At 37.6% G+C, this 21,443-nt stretch overlaps 1 protein-coding gene and 1 pseudogene across 4 annotated transcripts; one reads left to right on the plus strand and one right to left on the minus strand.

The window, feature by feature from the left end:
• The window catches only part of LOC113648774, a 52,602-nt pseudogene that overhangs the window by 30,213 nt on the left and 946 nt on the right, over window positions 1-21,443 (plus strand).
• Window positions 5,964-16,586, minus strand: LOC113648772 (RCC1 and BTB domain-containing protein 1-like). 4 transcript variants are annotated; one of them, XM_047803141.1, is made up of 12 exons: window positions 16,448-16,586; window positions 15,198-15,415; window positions 13,799-13,949; window positions 13,056-13,222; window positions 12,155-12,313; window positions 11,819-11,926; window positions 11,511-11,653; window positions 11,077-11,267; window positions 10,679-10,805; window positions 9,877-10,028; window positions 9,547-9,677; window positions 5,964-7,786 (listed from the first exon to the last, which is right to left on the minus strand). In XM_047803141.1, the coding sequence occupies exons 2-12, from the start codon at window positions 15,321-15,323 to the stop codon at window positions 7,646-7,648; spliced, it is 1,596 nt and encodes a 531-aa protein (XP_047659097.1). In that variant the 5' UTR covers window positions 15,324-15,415; window positions 16,448-16,586; the 3' UTR covers window positions 5,964-7,645. The 4 variants fall into 4 exon arrangements, with proteins under 4 accessions (XP_047659097.1, XP_027011928.2, XP_047659096.1 ...); XM_027156127.2 differs by having other exon boundaries at window positions 15,198-15,390; window positions 16,297-16,562; XM_047803140.1 differs by having other exon boundaries at window positions 16,297-16,562.

Here is a 21,443-nt window from a genome sequence, read left to right on the forward strand (position 1 = left end):
AGATAGTATTTTATAAAAAGAAACATTTACTGAGATTCAGTCAGTCGCAGCAGAATGTGCAAATGGGAGTCTTGATTCAGAGAGATGACAATTCACAATCTTTTATTCACTAGTAGACAAGGATTTAGGCTTCAGGGGCGGACAAGGCCATAATAAACAAAACAAGCTTCCTCAGAATACCTCTAACAAACCAAAATGAAAGAAAATAAAATACAATCATTACTTACCTAACTCCCTCTCAAAAAAACAATATAATAAAGATTTTCAAAATAAATGGCGTCGATCCCCCTACATACCTTGTCACAATATGTTGGTATGTGTTGAATAAAAGTGTATTATAAAATTATCTGGCCAACAAGTCAAAATCAGAGTCCGTAACCATAGACAATATCAGGCATGGGTCAAGCACAAACAAATCTATCAATTGAAATAATAAACAAAACAAAAACTCACAGGTTCAACACACTGAACACAAACTTACAATCTTTCTCTCTGATATCACAATCAACAATAAACGAAATGGATTAACACTTAAAGGATATAAAAGTAAAAATAAAAATGAGGTTTAGCTTCTCTCCAAGTCACAGCTGAGGCCTATATTGTGTGCCTATGTGTCATCTTGCTAAACTGTATTAACATATCTGTTACACCGCTTGTAGAGCACGATGATTTCCTGACAGTAGCCGAGTCTGTACACTTTTAAACACTGTACACTTTTTAGTTCACTGGCACTAAAAAGTGTACAGTGTTTTTTTTGTGCCATGCAGAGGTTGATATCATCAGAGAATTTGAAGTCTACTTAGATGTCAGCTTGGACATAGAGTCATGGTCTGACTTGAGTTTCAAATTACATGAAGAATAGTTTTGCATAATATTATTCCAGTTGCACTTCATGTTTTTATTATTTACACTTCTTTGATGTTTTTTGAAAGGACAATGGAGAAGATTTAGTACAAAGGTTTAGCAAGCATTTTGCATATAAAATTATTACTGAAATGGTTACAAGAAACCCTCATTTCCAGCTACAACAACTCATTTAACTTTTTTAACACCACAACACAGAACTTTATACACATGAAACACATTTCCGATTTGCTACCACAGTTGTCACACCTGACATACAAACACACCATGATTTAAAGTAACCAAACCAAATGATGTTGTCAGGATCCAGCCCAGACTTTGGCCATGTGTTTCTGTTTATATTCACTAGTCTGCCCCGCCCTTGTCTAATCCTCCCCGCCTCTGCACACCTGTTCCTCATGTGTTAATTGTCTTGTGTATTTAACCGTGCTGCATTGCCTATTGCAGTTGAGACAAATTAGAGGGATTCACACTTTGATCAATCCACATCTGGATCAGGCAGCATTCAGCAGCATTCAGCATCATAATGGTTGCAGTTGTTTTGGTGCAACTTCAGTCTACCTCAAAAGTGCTCCAATGGAGTCAGATCTGATGACTGAGAAAACCACTGAAGGACACTGCACTGAAGGACACTGCATTATTATACTGGATTTATAGCCATTAGAAAATGTGAACTTTACCGGAAGCTGCTGGATCAGATCTGCATCAGATTATTCTGTACATTGCTGCCACATGATTGGCTGATTAGATGAATTTATTAATGAGTAGGTCTACAGGTGTTCCTAATAAAGTGCTCAGTGTGTGTGTGTGTGTGTGTGTGTGTGTGTGTGTGTGTGTGTGTGTGTGTGTGTGTGTGTGTGTTTTATATAAATTTATTACACAAATATTTTATAAAAACAAAAGTTTTGGTTGGTGTGAATTTTGGTTGTGATTTTATGAACATCACAATTTTCTTATTTAGTTTTTATATATTTCTATTATAACAAGGTTTACGCAGTTAAGGTTAAGACATTTTTCTTTCTACAAAATCTATGGAGATTAAAAACTGGAGTTAGATTTTCTTATCTGTAATCTTTAGAGATTATTCTGGATAAACACTAACCTTAAACTCATGTCATCTGCTTTTTATTATATTTTGGTTCATTTTTGTGGAAGCTGTTCTACATGTTTTATACATGTTTTTAAGCAATTTACACTTAATGCTGTATTCACCATCAGTATCATGCCAATAAACAGTTATTTGATGAAACACTTTGGAATGTGCTGAACTGAAAATAAAGAAAACCTTAAACTCACCAAGGAACTCATTCATCACAACACTAATTCTCTCTGAACCTTTTGTTAGAGATATACCTACCATAGATATCTGTACATGTAAACCACGTCACATTAGCATTAAGCTAATGCTAAAACACGTCGTTAACATTCACTCGGAATGACAGGGACATACGAGTAAACGTAGCACTTCTTCTTGTTTAACACTAATCTCTACATAATCGACGTATACATGTTTTTAGAGACTTTATAAATCATCCTTACGTTACTTTTTTCCGGGTTCGAGGACTGAATCTCCGGGATAGCGAGAAGTCCGTCTGCATCAGAGGTTATGGAGAGAACGGAAAGATCTCGAAAGTGCGGGATCCGAATATTGCCGCGAGGGCGTCGATTTAGTGACGTCAGCGCGATCTCATTGGATACCTCATAATGTGAGAACATTATAATTTACATATTATAATTTTCATATATTATATTCATATAAAAAGAAAATAGACAATGTAAGTCGCTCTGGATTTAAGGGTGTGTGCTGAAATGTGAGTACTTTTTTTAATGCAAAACACTATTTGGTTTGTTTAGATTATTCAGCTTCAAATCTCTCTCTCTCTCTCTCTCTCTCTCTCTCTCTCTCTCTCTCTCTCTCTCTCTCTCTCTGTCTCTCTCTCTCAGTTCTATCCAGTTTGCTGATGGAGCGATGCTGTAGGTCAGTACCTCAGTACTATACGGGTTATAATAGCTAATAGCTGTCTTAGCTAACAGTTGTCTTCTGGCTAGTTATAAAGCTGGCTAGCTAATGAGCTAATGTAGTAGCTAATACGTTTGCTAATGCTAACGTACACAGCGCAAGCTCATTCTGTTATTCAGTTAGCTAGTAGCTTGTGTTAGCTGTTGACATATTTGACGCATTATTGTTGTTTTTCGGTTGTATCCTCACTTCCATCACTAGCTCATCGCATATGGACTTTGTTTGTGATAAAGACCTGTGCTGTGAGCCCTTTTTATCACATGTGGATCATGTGCCATTATCAATCTTGAAAATCTCTATATAAAGATATTTATATCACCCAAGCACATCCAAAATTGTGAAATATTCTAGTGCCAGTATTTTGTCTTTTCTGATCAGTGCATCGTTTGCCTTTGCAGAAGGCCAGCTGTACGCATGGGGACATAACGGATACAGTCAGCTAGGGAACGGTACCACCAATCAGGGAGTGTCTCCTGTGCTTGTATCTACTAACCTCCAGAACAAGAGGGTGATCGAGGTGGCTTGTGGATCACACCATTCAGTCGCCCTCACCCATGATGGAGAGGTGAGAGTCTGAAGTCTGAGCTGCTGCCTTTAATATTAATAGTGATTTCTTTATTTATTTTTTTACATGGGTGGTAAATCCAGGTTGTCCAATAAACCCACATGATCTTAGTGTTCATTTCATGCAGTACAATTTTTCGCAAGCATCATAGGTCAATGATGTTAAAAAATCATTAGATAGTAATGAATTGCAACTGCTTCAGCCTCACATCAGATATCTGTCAGCTTGGCTGTTTAGCGACATTGTGTTTACTGTAAGCGGGAACTTGTGATACACGACTGTAAGCTTGAAGGGTCATTGTTCCCCTTTAGGCTCCAGCTAAACCAGGTAGTGTAAGTTTGAATATGTTTGAATATGCTTGTTTTTAAATCAATAGTTCTTAGTTTATTTGAAAACATTGTGTGTGGTTTTTGTCTGTAATTTGTGTCAACAGAAGGAAATTCATGCTAGAGTCTGTAAAGTTTATCACTTTAGTTCAGTTTATAAATAAGGCCAATATTATAGCTGTTTGCAATTTTTTTTATTGCAACTAATACGTTTACTTTGCAATAGAAATGTATTAATAAAGCAGTTTTTTAGCCAAAATGCTGCAATGTTTGAAATGTTTTTGGTTTAAATATGTAAATGACCTTTTTTTTTTAAATTTCAAAGCACTTAATAAAACAAGTATTTAATAGTTGTTGGTTATTTATTGGTTTGTACATCACTTATCATTTCAAATGGTTGGTCATTCAGGTGTTTGCTTGAGGCTATATTTACTGCGGTCAAGTAGGATCAGGTTCCACGTCCAACCAGCCCACACCACGCAGGGTCTCCAGCTGCCTCCTTAACAAAGTAGTGGTCAGCATAGCCTGTAGTCAGACTTCTTCCATGACGGTTACTGTATGCTGATAAGCCTTTTGTTGCTGTTTTTCCCAGATACAGTAAAGCAACCCCGAGTGACCATCCACCTGATCTCTGAGTGAAATTATTACAGCCAGACACACAGTCTGTGTGGATGGTCAGCATGCCAGTACTTCTCCACATTGTTGTGTCTTGGATCCCTTTCCTGCCAGCTTGCTCTTGTTTTTGCTCCTCTTACTGCAATTGCAGAAATATAGCATTTTATAAAAAGAAAAAAAATTACTGAGATGAATCTTGGACCTAAAGTCTGTTCAGGAATGCTTTAATATGGTTCCTCAGCTGGTTTTTAGCCTCTGACGAGTTTCCTTATCTATACCCTCCCTGTCGTCTGATTATTCTTTAAGATTGTGGAGATAGCATCCGGTCACTCCACACACACCTCGGCAGCGAAGATACAGAGTGGCCGGGTGTATGTGTGGGGCCAGTGCAGAGGCCAGTCCATTGTCTTACCCCACCTCAACTCGTTTCAGCTGCACAGACGACATCTTCGCCTGCTTTGCAACACCGTCTGTCATGTGAGGCCCCTGTCCAGTTTCAGGACAGAGACTGGTACTGATGTTCAGAAGTGAGTCCTTGATTTCTTTATTTTTTATTTATGTTCAGAAATTATTCCTTTATTTATATGTTCAGAAATGAGTTATTTATTTGTATGTTCAGAACTGAATCAATTATATGTTCGTGAGTCATTTATTGATTTGTTCAGATGTGAGTCATTTACCATAAAGGATTTATGGCTAATGACTTAGCAGGACTAGACATTATATGAAATGATAAAATACATGTTGACCTTTTTTCTGAAGGAGTTACATGATCAGAGACAGTGATCACGCCACGTCAACATTAATATTGTGTAAATCACAGCCTAGCAGGCTCTAACCTTGCACTTTGCTCTCTGTCTGTGTGCTGCTCTCCTTCACGTTAATGATGTCATCCTCGCCGTTGACGATGAACCCGTTTCTTCTAACCCAGCTTTTAAACTATTAAACTCTTCCATCATCAGCAGCACTTTTTATATTTCTCTTTTAGTCTGGACATGTGGATAGTGTACATTAAAAAAAAAAGATACTACTACAATTATAATTTTAGGTAAAAGACAGGACTTATACAATAAGGTACAATATTGATAAGGAATAGAATTATTATAGAGTTACAGATTATAGATTATTTTATTCTGAGTGGAAAGCCTGGGATCAAGATTGAACAAATGTGCAGTCTTTGGTCAGTCCATTTGGCTGTTTTAAATATGGACAGTGAAAACTTCCAGAAATTGCCTACCAAATTTTGCAACCAAAAAAGATTTCAATTGGAATTTATTCTTAAAGGATATCAGTTGCTTCACTGACCGAAACAAATGACTTAAGCTGTATTAGTGCAGAACATGTTAAATGACTAAATTTACATCCCAATGAAGTCTCGAGTTTATGTTACTATTATGACATTCTAAATTCACATTCGTTTCCTAAAATAGTTTCTAAAAGACGATATTTTCCAAGTAACTTTAAATGCAATATTTTTCCTGACTTACACAAAAAAGTTAACAAATCTACATTACCGTAAACAGGGAAAAAGAAAACTCCATGCAAACACACAATGTTTAACAAAACTCGGTCCTTGATTTATGTTTACTTTATTCAATTTTAACAACAGTTAATAACTTACATCACTGCTTTATTTTAAATCACCCTAATTTTAAATTTATTTCAAAACCTATACAATATATACATTTCACAAAAAATAAACTTTTTTCCTTTTTTTTTTTTTACATATTCACAAGCATTTACCATAAACAAACACAAAGCAAGTCATACAAAATGAAAATGTCTGTGCAGTCATTAACTATAGGGAACGGTGCATTTAAATGTGCAGCTTTGTGTCCAGCTGGTTGTTTGCCTAAAATTCTCAGCCAATAGGTCTTGTAAATTAAGCACTGAAACTTCAACTGAGCATCCATGGAATTTCTGATTAAAAAAAGAGGTTTCCTCAAGTGGACATGCGTAGTGATGTATGTCTCTACATACGGAATGCAGTGAATTAAAGACTTTGCTAAAGTGTCATGATCAACACTGGAGCAGCGAACATGAAGACGTGCTCCAACTGAAATGAATAATAACTGAAAGAAAACTCCCATTAATCTCTCTTGTTGCTTTAACTCTGGCTCTGCCTATTGGAATGTGATGTCATTGAGGTAAGGATTGGGGTTTAGTGTTGTTGGGGGCAAAAATATTGCACAATAATGCATTGCATAGCAACATGATTTAAATACCATTTAGTGTTATTACAGTAAGTGTTATTCAGTTCCCACTACAGTCCAAACAAGCCCAATAAGGCCAGCAGGCATGTTAAGACATTACCGTGACTCTACACTGTCAATTGTAAATTAAACACAGATTCCAGCAAGGATTATAGTGTTAAACACTGACAGGTTACACATCTCTGTAACAGAAGTGAAGATGACCTAACTGCCATTGTCAAACCAAGTGCTGTAAAGTCTAATGGACAAACCGTGTCTATTACTCTGTATTAAAGGTGGGGTGCATGATGTTTGAAAGCCAATGTTGACATTTGAAATCACCTAAACAAACACGCCCCTAACCCAAATGGGTCCCACCCCTGTTTTGATAGCACATGCACCAGACAAGTATAACCCAAGTATAACCCAGACAAGTATATAACCTGCTGGGGCAGCTGGCCGAGGGGTTATTTTTTATCAATAAATGAGCTTGATGAGTAATACTATGGTAATACAAATGTGTTTTTGTAGAACTGTGTGTTATACCATGAAAGGTTTAGCTCCATTTCACGCAGAAGATGTTCAGTTCTCTCCAGCGCTGGAAAGCTGCTTCTTGCCTTACCGTAAGCCTTTTTTCACTTTTATCAGCCATGTCAATGTTTCAATCGATTTCTGCTAATGTGAGACATGCGCACTGAGCACTCTCTCCGCCGCATATTGACAAGACGCGCCCCTTTCTGCGAGACGATGGCCCGACTCAGTTTTCTGAAGCATTTCTCAAACATTGTGCACCCCACCTTTAATACAGTATCTACGGTGAAACAAAAAACTCCCCATAAAGAAAAATCTATTTCTTGTAGAAAGCAGCTATTAAAATAATTTCAACAACCCTTCATAAAAAAAATTGTTCACACCATGGGGATAAACAAAAATTCTCCTTGGATATTTGTAATAAAGCAAAAGGGCTCAAAGTGCAGGCTGTAACAGTTGAGCAGAGTGACCTCTAGTGGTGCGGATGAATTTGTAGTAACAGTTGCACTCATGGGAAAATTTAGCTGATTATTTAGTTTTTAAAAGCTCCACAGCGGCTGGCTCTACAGATAAACTCCTTCAGCATGTTCCCATCAAACTGCCAGAATGCTGCAGTCTGAGTCACTTCGGTCAGATGGTCCACACTAAACTTAAAGCAGAATTCTTCAAGATCCTAATTGAGAAGGAGACAGAGGGAGAGATCATGACTGATGAGTACAGTGCATTGCAAAAGTATTCATACTCACTGAACTTTTTCACATTTTGACACGTTACAACCACAAACTATGTATTTTATTAGGATTTTATGTGATAGACCAACACAAAGTGGCACATAATTGTGAAGTGGAAGGCAAAAGATAAATGATGTCCAAATTTTTTTTTTTTTTTACAAATAAATATCTGAAAAGTGTGGCATGCATTTGTATTCAGCCCCACTGAGTCAATACTTTGTAGTACCACCTTTTGCTGCAATTACAGCTGCAAGTCTGTTGGGGGTATGTCTCTACCAGCTTTGCACATCTAGAGAGTGAAATTTTTGCACATTCTTCTTTGCAAAATAGCTCAAGCTCAGTCAGATTGGATGGCGAACGTCTGTGAATAGTAATTTTCAAGTCTTGTCACAGATTCTCAATTGGATTTAGGTCTGGACTTTGACTGGGCCATTCTAAACAAATGCATATGCTTTGATCTAAACCACTCCATTGTAGCTCTGGCTGTATGTTTAGGGTCATTGTCTTGCTGGAAGGTGAACCTCCGTCCCAGTCTCAAGTCTTTTGCAGACTCTAACAGGTTTTCATCTAAGATTGCCCTGTATTTGGCTCCATCCATCTTCCCATCAACTTTGGCCAGCTTCCCTGTCCCTGCTGAAGAAAAGCATCCTCACAACATGACACTGCCACCACCATGTTTCACAGTGGGGATGGTGTGTTCACGGTGATTTGCAGTGTTAAGTTTCCGCCACACATAACGTTTTGAATTTCAAAATGTCCCATATGGGATTTCTTATGGCTTGAGTGCACGACTAATAGTTGTCCTGTGAACAGATTCGCCCACCTGAGAACCAGCTCCTCCAGAGTTACCATGGGCCTCTTCTCTGATTAATGCTCTCCTTGCACGGCCTGTCAGTTTAGGTGGACAGCCATGTCTTGGTAGGCTTGCAGTTGTGCCTCACTCTTTCCATTTCTGGGTGATGGATTGTACAGTGCTCTGTGAGATGTTCAAGGCTTGGGATATCAATTTTTAACCTAACCCTGCTTTAAACCTCTCCACCACTTTATCCCTGACCTTTCTGGTGTGTTCTTTGGTCTTCATGATGCGGTTTGTTCACTAATGTTCTCGAACACACTTCTGAGGTCTTCACAGAGCAGCTGTAATTATACTGAGATTAAATTACACACAGGTGCACTCTATTTACTAATTAGGTGACTCCTTAAGGCAGTTGGTTTTACTGGATTTTAGTTAGGGGTATCAGAGTAAAGGGGGCTGAATACAAATGCACACCACACTTTTCAGATATCTGCGTGCTCCCCATTGTGGAAAGATCATAGTTTCCCCTCAGTCTGATGTGTGCAGTACAGCACATGACTGAATTCATAACAAACAATATTAAAGTCTCTTATGTGCTTAAATAAACATACCGAATTAAAAGCTTTGTTTTTATTCTAGAGCTAATACAGCGACCCAATTTAGAATAAATTTCTAGGGCAACAGTGATCATCACAGCGTGAAAGGAACAAGAGCTGGGCAAATGTTATTCATATCATCATCAAAATGAAACCCATTGCTTATTTAATGGCTCACTCACATTTCCACACAGATAACAGTTCTACCTGTGCATTTTTTAAAGCTTTAGACAACCCAGACAAAGAAAGTTAAACTTGTCATGAGCCAGAAGTTTTGTGTGTCCTGTAAGAGCAGGTGGGTCATTTGTACCTCAGCGTCGTATCTGACTGCAGCAGAAAGCAGGGAGAAAGCATTTTCTACAGTGATGCCCCGCTTTATGATGTGCTGACATAGCCGCTTTAGCCTGTTCTCACAGTACGAAGTTGCCAGATCCAATAGTCCTGCACAGACAATAAACAAAAGGGGCAAAAAATGTAATGATCAATGCTTAATCTTTTTTTTTTTATTTGCTGGTTATAGCCAGTTAAGGAAACAGAAATATTGTACACTGATAATTATTCTAACATTTATTTTTTTCCATGTACATATGAATTGTGTGTAGATGGACTAGAACCTTCTCGTGCTCCATGTTGCACTCACCAATGGCATCCTCTGGAGGAAGATCTACTGTGTCTGTGTAGAGGAACTTGAGGAAGGACCTGTACACTGGGTAGGAGAACTGATCGATCTCGATCACCTCTTTCATATTTTCATTCCAATGGGATTGAAACATGGATCTGAAGTGTTCACATCTGTGAAAGAAATGACATAGTACACATTTTAAATAATAACGAACACGAGTCTGATAAGTGTTTTCTGTACTCTACATCTGTACTATGTATATTGTATTAGATATTTAAGAGATATTAAACCTACATCATTTGGTTTGGTTACTTTAAATCATGGTGTTTGTATGTCAGGTGTGACAGCTGAGCAGTTCATTCAAACTCGGATCAAATCAAACATACAAGAATCGCAGTGTGGTAGCAAATCGGAAATGTGTTTCGCATGTATAAAGTTCTGTGTTGTTGTGTTAAAAAAGTTAAATGAGTTGTAGCTGGAAACGAGGGCTTCTTGTAACCATTTCAGTAATAATTTTATATGCAAAACGCTTGCTAAACCTTTGTACTAAATCTTCTCTATTGTCCTTTAAAAAAACATCAAAGAAGTGTAAATAATAAAAACATGAAGTGCAACTGGAATAATATTATGCAAAACTATTCTTCACATGATGTGAAGCTCAAGTCAGACCATGACTCTATGTCCAAGCTGACATCTATGTAGACTTCAAATTCTCTGATAATGTCAACCTCTGCATGGCAAAAACAAACACTGTACACTTTTTAGTGCCAGTGAACTAATCTCACTTCCCACATTGAGTGTAATGGAGTGAAGCATGCACCTAATTTTAAGCACTGCTTTGTGGACATGAATGAATTTGCCCTCAACGCTGAATTTCAGGTCTGAAGTCTCAGGGCTGTCAAACTCTTTCTTCAGAGACTCGGCCACGGTCAGGAAATCATCGTGCTCTACAAGCAGAGTAAAAGATATGTTAATACACTTTAGCAAGAGGACTTGTAGGCACACAATACAGGGCTCAGCTGTGACCTGGAGAGAACTTCAACCAGAAAAAAAAAACAGTTCAATGTATTTTGAAAAAGAAAAAAAAAATCACCGTCATCATACTGTACAGGATCATGAACTGATATGCTTCTGAAATAAATCTCTGATCCTCTTACATTTGGACCATGAAAAACTATTCAACAATCTCACAGTAATATTAAGCTTCTCCAGACTCACCAATGGACAGGAGTCTCCACATGACAGACGGTGTTGCAAAGCAGGCGAAGACGTCGTCGGTGCAGCTGAAATGAGTTTGGTGGGGTAAGACAATGGACTGGCCTCTGCACTGGCCCCACATATACACCTGGCCACTCTGCGTCTTCGCTGCCGAGGTGTGTGTGGAGTGACAGGCTGCTACCTCCACAATCCTAAAGAATAATCAGAGGAAAGGGAGGGAATAGATAAGGAAACTCATCAGAGGCTAAAAACCAGCTGAGGAACCATATTAAAGCATTCCTGAACAGACTAGAGGTCCAAAATTCATCTCAGTAAATTTTTCTTTTTATAAAATGCTATCTTCCTGCAATAGCCTGACTTGTGCACTTAGAAAAATAGAAAACAAAAGTAAGTGCAAGCAAAAAAGTACTACAAAACTACAAATCCAGTCATACCTCTCTTTTTCAGCCATGACCTGAACAGGGCTAAGCTGATTGCTCTTGTTGCCTGTGCCAAGCTGACCATAAGTGTTGGCTCCCCATGCATATAACAGTCCCTCGTCTGTTAGTGCAAGTGAGTGGGCATAACCACAGGCTATCTGAAACACATGGCAAAACCATTGTCTCAATACAATAAGCTAAATGAGATTTATCTTTACATCAACATACAACGGTTTTATTACAATAAACTAACCAATTAACTAAAAATTTCAATAAATTTGTGGATTTTGGATAGTGGCTGGTATAAAATGAACAAAAATGACCTGCATGATGCAGACACTCTGCAGCGCTGCTAGACGGCATGGTGTCAGCTGATTTCCATTGTTCCCCAAACCAAGCTGTCCATTACCATTATATCCCCAACCGTACACCTAAAACACACAGGCACACACTTAAGGAGCCAAACGTACAAAGAATATAAACATAAACAAAACAGACATGATAGAATTGTAAGAATGACTTCACAAAAAGTTGATGATGATGTGGTCTGTCACTGAGATTATGATTGTACCAGATACTGCTCAAAATCTGACAAATGAAAATATGTACATCACATTGGACTAAGCGAAGGAGTAAAGCTATGGCATGTTCGCTTTTACCTCTCCGTTGTCCGTTACCGCCATGGAAGAAGTCTGACCACAGGCTATGCTGACCACTACTTTGTTAAGGAGGCAGCTGGAGACCCTGCGTGGTGTGGGCTGGTTGGACGTGGAACCTGATCCTACTTGACCGCAGTTATTATAGCCCCAAGCAAACACCTGGGTGACCAACCATTTGAAATGATAAGTGATGTACAAACCAATAAATAACCAACAACTATTAAATACTTGTTTTATTAAGTATTGCTTTGAAATTTAAAAAAAAATGGTAATTTTCATACTTAAACCAAAAACATTTCAAGACATTGCAGCATTTAGGCTAAAAAACCTGCTTTATTAATAAATTTCTATTGCAAAGTAAACGTATTCATTGCAATAAAGAAACTGCAAACGGCTATAATATTGGCCTTATTTATAAACTGAACTAAAGCGATAACCTTTACAGACTCTAGCATGAATTTCCTTCTGTTGACAAAAATTACAGACAAAAACCACACACAATGTTTTCAAATAAACTAAGAACTATTGATTTAAAAACAAGCATATTCAAACATATTCAAACTTACACTACCTGGTTTAGCTGGAGCCTAAAGGGGAACAATGACCCTTCAAGCTTACAGTCGTGTATCACAAGTTCCCGCTTACAGTAAGCACAATGTCGCTAAACAGCCAAGCTGACAGATATCTGATGTGAGGCTGAAGCAGTTAAGTAATTCATTACTATCTAATGTTTTTTTAACATGCATTGACCTATGATGCTTGCGAAAAATTGTACTGCATGAAATGAACACTAAGATCATGTGGGTTTATTGGACAACCTGGATTTACCACCCATGTAAAAAAATAAATAAAGAAATCACTATTAATATTAAAGGCAGCAGCTCAGACTTCAGACTCTCACCTCTCCATCATGGGTGAGGGCGACTGAATGGTGTGATCCACAAGCCACCTCGATCACCCTCTTGTTCTGGAGGTTAGTAGATACAAGCACAGGAGACACTCCCTGATTGGTGGTACCGTTCCCTAGCTGACTGTATCCGTTATGTCCCCATGCGTACAGCTGGCCTTCTGCAAAGGCAAACGATGCACTGATCAGAAAAGACAAAATACTGGCACTAGAATATTTCACAATTTTGGATGTGCTTAGGTGATATAAATATCTTTATATAGACATTTTCATGATTGATCCACATGTGATAAAATGAGGTAAAAGTAACTCTTTTTACAGATTTGTACTCTTCCTTCTTTCAAGTCTAGCCCCAAATTACAAAACAGCCCTAAAGTTTCACAACAGTTTGCTTTACAGTTGACATTACATACTGTATTGTATTGTAAATCAGGAAAATGTGAATAGATTGAGCAAATATATTCAGTATATTCAGAATAACAATGAAATCATGATGAGCAGAGAAGGTAAAGCTTATTTTATAGATAATAAATATAACTTAGTATATGTCAATTTATGAGAATTGGTTCCCAGACTTTTTGGACAGCTTGTTTTGTCCCTTGGAAAACATTCCATAGTGATGAGAACCGCAAGTAGTACACATTCTCTTTATGCAATACACAATTGTGTCTTTAATGTAGTTTTTGGTGTAACCTGATTGCTTAGCGAGAATCTTAGTAACAGTGTTAGTAACTTACCCTCTGTTGTGAGCAGCACATGTGGCCCACTGCCATAGCTTACACTGACCACCTTCTTCCCACTCAGACAGTTTAGCTTTTTAGGGACGATGGTGCTTGTGCTGTCCCCTGTGCCCAGGCAGTTGCTGCAGTTCAGCCCAAAGACGTAGACCTGTACAATAAAACAACAATAATACACAGGATTCCTCCATATAAGCACAATATCAACAGAATTGTATGTAGTTTGAGACTTTATTTTACATTAAGAACTAGAATGAACTGGGTAAATACAATGAAACCCATATGCAGGTCAATAATTTGATTGTAATTTTTCAGTACAGTCTGGACGTATTTTGGTACTATTATTGTAAACCACATACAATGAAAGGCTGTTGTTAGACCTTAAGACATTTCTTTTAAGTCATTATTACATCTGGCGCTATGGATGGCAGCCTCGGCACGACTCTCTTAACATCGGGCAGTTCACTCCAGACCCTTTTTCACCAGTTTTTATAAACCCGGAAAGTTTTTATTTTAGAGCTCTTAGTTGGAGGAGCAGCTGAGACCGCGCTGGCGCGCTACAACATAGTGGATTTAGAACTGCGCTCCCTGCGTTCACCTGGCAAACCTATGCTCATTGGCGAACAAAATATATGAACTGATTCTTTTTAACAAAACAAACAAAGACCTTCTCTCTGTTTTACCAAAACTTGGCTCAGTCATTCAATCCCGACAGTGGATTACTTCTCTCGGGCCTCCACTTACACCGAGTGGATCGCATAACAGAGCAACAGTCAACATGGGGCTGCACTACATTCCGCAACACCTTGACTGCCCGGAGACATATGCCCGGATTCTGTTTGTCGACTTCAGTTCAGCTTTTAATACAATAATTCCGGAAATTCTCCACTCCAAACTCCTAAAGCTCACTATACCCCCTGTCATCTGTCAGTGGATCACCAGCTGACAACAAACAACAGGTGAGACTGGGAGGTATTACCTCCAGTATTCAGGCAGTCAGCACTGGTTCTCCTCAGGGATGTGTCCTCTCCCCACTGCTATTCTCCCTCTTATACTAATGACGTCATTTCTAGCAGGTGCTACAGAACCAAAACTGGCAGACAGTTTATTTCCCCAGTTTATTTTACTGTCTATGTTCTGCCATATATCTCGTACTGTCTATATTGTCTCACATTGCCTGTATTGTCTTGTATAGTCTGTTTTGTCTTGTACAGTCCAAGCTGAATGTATAGTATAGTGTTATTTATATCTGTATTTTATTTAGAATCACCAACAGCTGGAACCAAATTCCTTGTGTATGTCAACACACTTGGCCAATAAACCTGATTCTGATTCTTATGCTTAGCCTCCTTCTAACTGACTGGGTTGTGAATCCTACTTCACATCACATCACACTCACCTCGTTATCATGGGTGATGTAGATCGCCTCATTCGCAGATGTTCCAAACACACACGCTTGACGTATTGACGCAGCGTCCTGTGCACTCAAGAGGCTAAACAGGGGCCATTTGATTACATCCACCATTGCTGTACAGTTGAAGCTCCAGGGTAAAGGGGAAACAGGTTTCGGTGGGGCAGAAGCAGATACAACACTAGAAGAGGCAAAAGGGTCAACCCCTTTTAGTTGAAGGGTCAACCACAGAAAGATGATTGCCAGAGCACATTAATATAGGAGATCATGGTTTCAAAACCTGTACATATCTGTGACAACGAGGGGTGGTTATTTGGAGGGCAGATAGCTTTCCTCTGGATGCCCTGTGATATTGCCTGAGCAGCAATTCCATAAGATGCAGTGGTTGTTTTCGCTGGTTGGCAAATTTCTTCCAGTTTCTTTCATAGATACTGGAAAATTTCCCTCCAAACTAAACTGATGCTAGTTTTAAATCTCTACATCTGTGACACTGACACAAGCACAATGACACATTCTGACTTTTGTCAATCAAATACAACATAACTGAAGGTATATTTATAGTAATGTTACTGTGATCATGTTTTTGTTCTGGTCACTTTTACATTAGATTTCTACGCAGTACAGCAACTGAACTCTTACACAATAAACACATTGTCCAATATCCATGGAAATCTACGCAAAGATGAATAGACACCAAAGTGCAGTATTATCTCTTATCTATAAGCCTTTGTTTAGAGAACAGTAATATAAATGTCATGTAATCCTGTTAGCTTTCTGACCTGACGATACTAGAAAACACTGAAAGCTTATTACTGAAAAGTCTAGAAGTCCATATGCGATGAGCTAGTGATGGAAGTGAGGATACAACCGAAAAACAACAATAATGCGTCAAATATGTCAACAGCTAACACAAGCTACTAGCTAACTGAATAACAGAGTTAGCTTGCGCTGTGCACGTTAGCATTAGCAAACGTATTAGCTACTACATTAGCTCATTAGCTAGCCAGCTTTATAATTAGCCAGAAAGACAACTGTTAGCTAAGACAGCTATTAGCTATTATAACCCGTATAGTACTGAGGTACTGACCTACAGCATCGCTCCATCAGCAAACTGGATAGAACTGAGAGAGAGAGAGAGAGAGAGAGAGAGAGAGAGAGAGAGAGAGAGAGAGAGAGAGAGAGAGAGAGAGAGAGAGAGAGAGAGACAGAGAGAGAGACAGAGAGAGAGAGAGACCTACCAAACAACGAAAGCAGATTGTCTCAGAAAATATTACCGACTGCAGCTTCTACAGTTTTCAGCGTTCTAATGTTATCAGTTCTCTCTCTCTCCGTGTGCGTGTGCGTGTGCGCGTGCGTGTTGTATTGAGTTGGGTATATTGTATGTGATGGCCTCTAGAGGGCAATATCAATACACGGTAACAGGATAAATGATTAAAAATGATGAATTCCATCCGTTCGAAATAATGTTTACAGGAAATATAAATGAAAACTGGAAAGCTTTCAAGCTAAGTTTTAAACTTTATGCCCTCGTGATGGCATTTCTGCTAAAAGGTGGCTGGACGAGGCGCACTGGATGTGTTTAACACGTTTGTCTAGGGATTGTAAAGGGAGAAGAAAAAGACGTATGATGCAGGGATTGAGAAATTTAGAAAAAATAAAAAATAAAAATAAAAAAATACTTAAAGAGTGTTCCAAAAAGAAAAGGATTCAAAAGTTCTATACATCCGTTTCGCTTTTTTATTTCTTACATCTTTTAAGGCCTCAATATAATGCTTCAGTTCAATTTTAAATAATATAATGTTAGGTTTATTATTAACATTACAGGATTTTTCCAAAACACATTATTACATTTTTGTTTGTGTATGTGATATTTTCCACACATAATTATTCAAATCAAATCAAAGTTTATTTATAGAGCACCTTTTAAAAACAGCAGTTGTTCAAAGTGCTGTACAAACGATATAAAATAAACAATAGAACTAAAAAGCATAAAAATAAATAATAATAACAATAATAATAATAATAATAATAAAAATGCAATAAATACAATAATAATTAGTAACACACACTTACACATTCAAAAAATAAGTGTTTTCTTTTTCTGAATGACAAAAGACGCATGTAGTCTCCATGTCTCTGAAAAATATTGAGTCTCGCTGGATAAATCAAATGAATAACCTTATATGTCATTTCTTTAACTTTATTGGTGAGGCAGCATTTACGAGGTAAACTCCAGACCTCTTTCCATTCAATCTGATTATACATATTATATATATCGAGTTCCAAAAAAGGTTTGCATTTAGGCAATAATGTACTTCTACATATTTTTTATATAAAAGTTATTATTAAATATTTTTTTATCTATAATTTATAATTTTCACACCATTAATACTTAATTGATCTGTATATAAGGGAATAGGCTGAGAAGATATATTGCCTGATAAAAGTTGAATAAGACCACTAGAAATGACATCAGATACTCACAATCATACTCACAGATACATACAAAATCCTTAGCAGTTACAGGGATCTTATAATGATTCAGGAATTCACAGTAATTAAAAAGCTGTCCGTTATTCTTAAATAGCTGCCTAACCAAAATTATACCATTATTGTACCAATTTCTGTAAAATAAAGATTTATTTTTAAACTTAATATATTTGTTGTTCCAAATCACAGAGTTGTGTGGAGAAAGGTTATGCTTAAAAATGAGCATCCATAATACAAAAACCTGTTTATAAAAAGAAGAAAGCTTTATTGGAACCTTGTTTACATCAAAATTACTCCTAAAAAAATTCTAAACCCCCCAGTTTATCAAAATTGAATTCAGGGATGATATTCCATATCTTGTCTTTAGAGTTCAAGTAGATTTTTATCCATTTGTTTTTAAATACATGGTTAGCAGTATTAAAGTCAAGTACATTTAAACCACCATTTTCAATTGGGTTACATATAACTGTTCTTTTGAAATAATGTGGTCTGTTCTTCCAGCTGAAATTGAACAAAATAGTATCTACCTCTTTTATAACAGATTATGGAACATCTAATGCAAGAGATGTATACACTAAGCATGACAACCCTTAAGTTTTAGATAATAATATTCTTCCTTTTAATGATAGATCTCTCATTAGCCAGGAGTTTAATTTTTGTTTATAACTTTCCTAACAATTGGTGTAAAATTTTAATTATTTCTCTCCTTTTGGTGTTTATTTGTTATTATGAATATGTTTTCAAAGGAAATAACACACATTTTTAAATGTGTAAACATAAACCGGAAACGGACGAGAAAATATTACGGCACTCAATAGCTTTTTTTAATTTCAGATTCTTTTTTAAAAAAAATGACAGTGTCTCTTTCTCCATTCTCCCCTCTTTCTCAATTCTAATACCATAAAGTGTATTAATATATGCCTCTGGCCAGGTTTAAGTTATGCCTTCACTTAAACCTAGACTACCTCTGATCATCCTTTATGAAATCTATCCTTATAATTTAAGACTAAGGAAAATCTGAGACTATTATAAACCATGTCTGAGAAATGCTTTTTCAGTTAATCCAGGTTAAATGTGCATTTAATTCTAAGATTAGTGTTAATCCCTGTCAGGGAACCCGCCCCTTAATTTTGAATTTATTGAAAAACCTATAAAATATATACATTTTACAAAAAAGGAAACTTTTTTCTTTTTTTTAAAACATTCACAAGCATTTACCATAAACAAACACAAAGCAAGTCATAAAAAATGAAAATGATGTCTGTGCAGTCATTAACTATAAGGAACAGAGCATTTAAATGTGCAGCTTTGTGTCCAGCTGGTTGTTTGCCTAAAATTCTCAGCCAATAGGTCTTGTAAATTAAGCACTGAAACTTCAACTGAGCATCCATGGAATTTCTGATTAAAAAAGAGGTTTCCTCAAGTGGACGTGCGTAGTGATGTATGTCTCTACATACGGAATGCAGTGAATTAAAGACTTTGCTAAAGTGTCATGATCAACACTGGAGCAGCGAACATGAAGACGTGCTCCAACTGAAATGAATAATAACTGAGCCGCACCAGATTAGGAAAAAAAACTCCCATTAATCTCTCTTGTTGCTTTAACCCTGGCTCTGCCAATTGGAATGTAATGTCATTGAGGTAAGGATTGGGGTTTAGTGTTGTTGGGGGCAAAAATATTGTACAATGATGCATAGCATAGCAACATGATTGAAATACCATTAAAAAAAAAGAAAAAAACGTGTTATTCAGTTCCCACTATTTGATTTGGTTAAAAACAAACACTGTACACTTTTTAGTGCCAGTGAACTAATCTCACTTCCCACACTGAGTGTAATGGAGTGAAGCATGTAATTTTAAGCACTGCTTTGTGGACATGAATAAATTTGCCCTCTATGCTGAATTTCAGGTCTGAAGTCTCAGGGCTGTCAAACTCTTTCTTCAGAGACTCGGCCACGGTCAGGTTGAAGGGTAGTAAGATTGAAGGCTGTAAGCTTGAAGGGTCATTGTTCTCCTTTAGGCTCCAGCTAAACCAAGTAGTGTAAGTTTGTCTATGTGCTTGTTTGTAAATCAATAGTTCTTAGTTTATTTGAAAACATTGTGTGTGGTTTTTGTCTGTAATTTGTATCAACAGAAGGAAATTCAGACTAGAGTCTGTAAAGGTTATCGCTTTAGTTCAGTTTATAAATAAGGCCAATATTATTGTAATGACGCGTCGTAAGGCTGATGATCCATTTGCAGCATTGAACAATCTCGTAAACAACAGGCACAGGTCAATGACGGCAAACACGATAACGTAGGGGAGGCAGATATCGTAGTCAGGAATACAGGCAGAAGGTCAGGGCAGGCGGAAAACAATCAATAAACCAAAGACAGAAACAGAGTAGTAGCACAAACAGGTAAACGCACAGAATGATCGCAATGGCTGCTCGAGACTTCGCACTGGGGTCAAGTCCAAGTTCAGCTTATATAGCGTGGGAAATCGGAAACAGCTGGCGGCGTAATTAGCCCCGGTGCGGGGATTATGGGAACTGCAGTCCGGAAACGACTCCGGAGACGGTTCTCTGCGTTGGTGCTCGGGAGGCGAGGCAGGCGCTTCAACCGTGACAATTACAGCTGTTTGCAATTTCTTTATTGCAATGAATACGTTTACTTTGCAATAGAAATTTATTAATAAAGCAGGTTTTTTTTTAGCCTAAATGCTGCAATGTCTTGAAATGTTTTTGGTTTAAGTATGTAAAAGACAATTTTTTTTACATTCCAAAGCAATACTTAATAAAACATGTATTTAATAGTTGTTGGTTATTTATTGGTTTGTACATCACTTATCATTTCAAATGGTTGGTCACTCAGGTGTTTGCTTGGGGCTATAATAACTGCGGTCAAGTAGGATCAGGTTCCACGTCCAACCAGCCCACACCACGCAGGGTCTCCAGCTGCCTCCTTAACAAAGTAGTGGTCAGCATAGCCTGTGGTCAGACTTCTTCCATGGCGGTAACGGACAACGGAGAGGTAAAAGCGAACATGCCATAGTTTTAATTCTTCACTTAGTCCAAAGAGATGTACATATTTTCATTTGTCAGATTTTGAGCAGTATCTGGTACAATCATAATAATCTCAGTGACAGACCACATCATCATCAACTTTTTGTGAAGTCATTCTTACAATTCTATCATGTCTGTTTTGTTTATGTTTATATTCTTTGTACGTTTGGCTCCTTAAGTGTGTGCCTGTGTGTTTTAGGTGTATGGTTGGGGATATAATGGTAATGGACAGCTTGGTTTGGGGAACAATGGAAATCAGCTGACACCATGCCATCTAGCAGCGCTGCAGAGTGTCTGCATCATGCAGGTCATTTTTGTTCATTTTATACCAGCCATTATCCAAAATCCACAAATTTATTGAAATTTTTAGTTTAAACAACAATTCAATCTTTAGTTTATTGTAATGAAACAGTTGTAGGTTGATGCAAAGATAAATCTCATTTAGCTTATTGTATTGAGATAATGGTTTTGCCATGTGTTTCAGATAGCCTGTGGTTATGCCCACTCACTTGCACTAACAGATGAGGGACTGTTATATGCATGGGGAGCCAACACTTATGGTCAGCTTGGCACAGGCAACAAGAGCAATAAGCTTAGCCCTGTTCAGTGCATGGCTGAGAAAGAGAGGTATGACGGTGGATTTGTATAGGTATGACTGTGGACGTTTTTGCTTGCACTTATTTTTGTTTTCTATTTTTTC

This window comes from Tachysurus fulvidraco, chromosome 18 (assembly GCF_022655615.1).
Source record: "Tachysurus fulvidraco isolate hzauxx_2018 chromosome 18, HZAU_PFXX_2.0, whole genome shotgun sequence".
In the NCBI taxonomy this organism is placed as follows: Eukaryota; Metazoa; Chordata; class Actinopteri; order Siluriformes; family Bagridae; genus Tachysurus; species Tachysurus fulvidraco.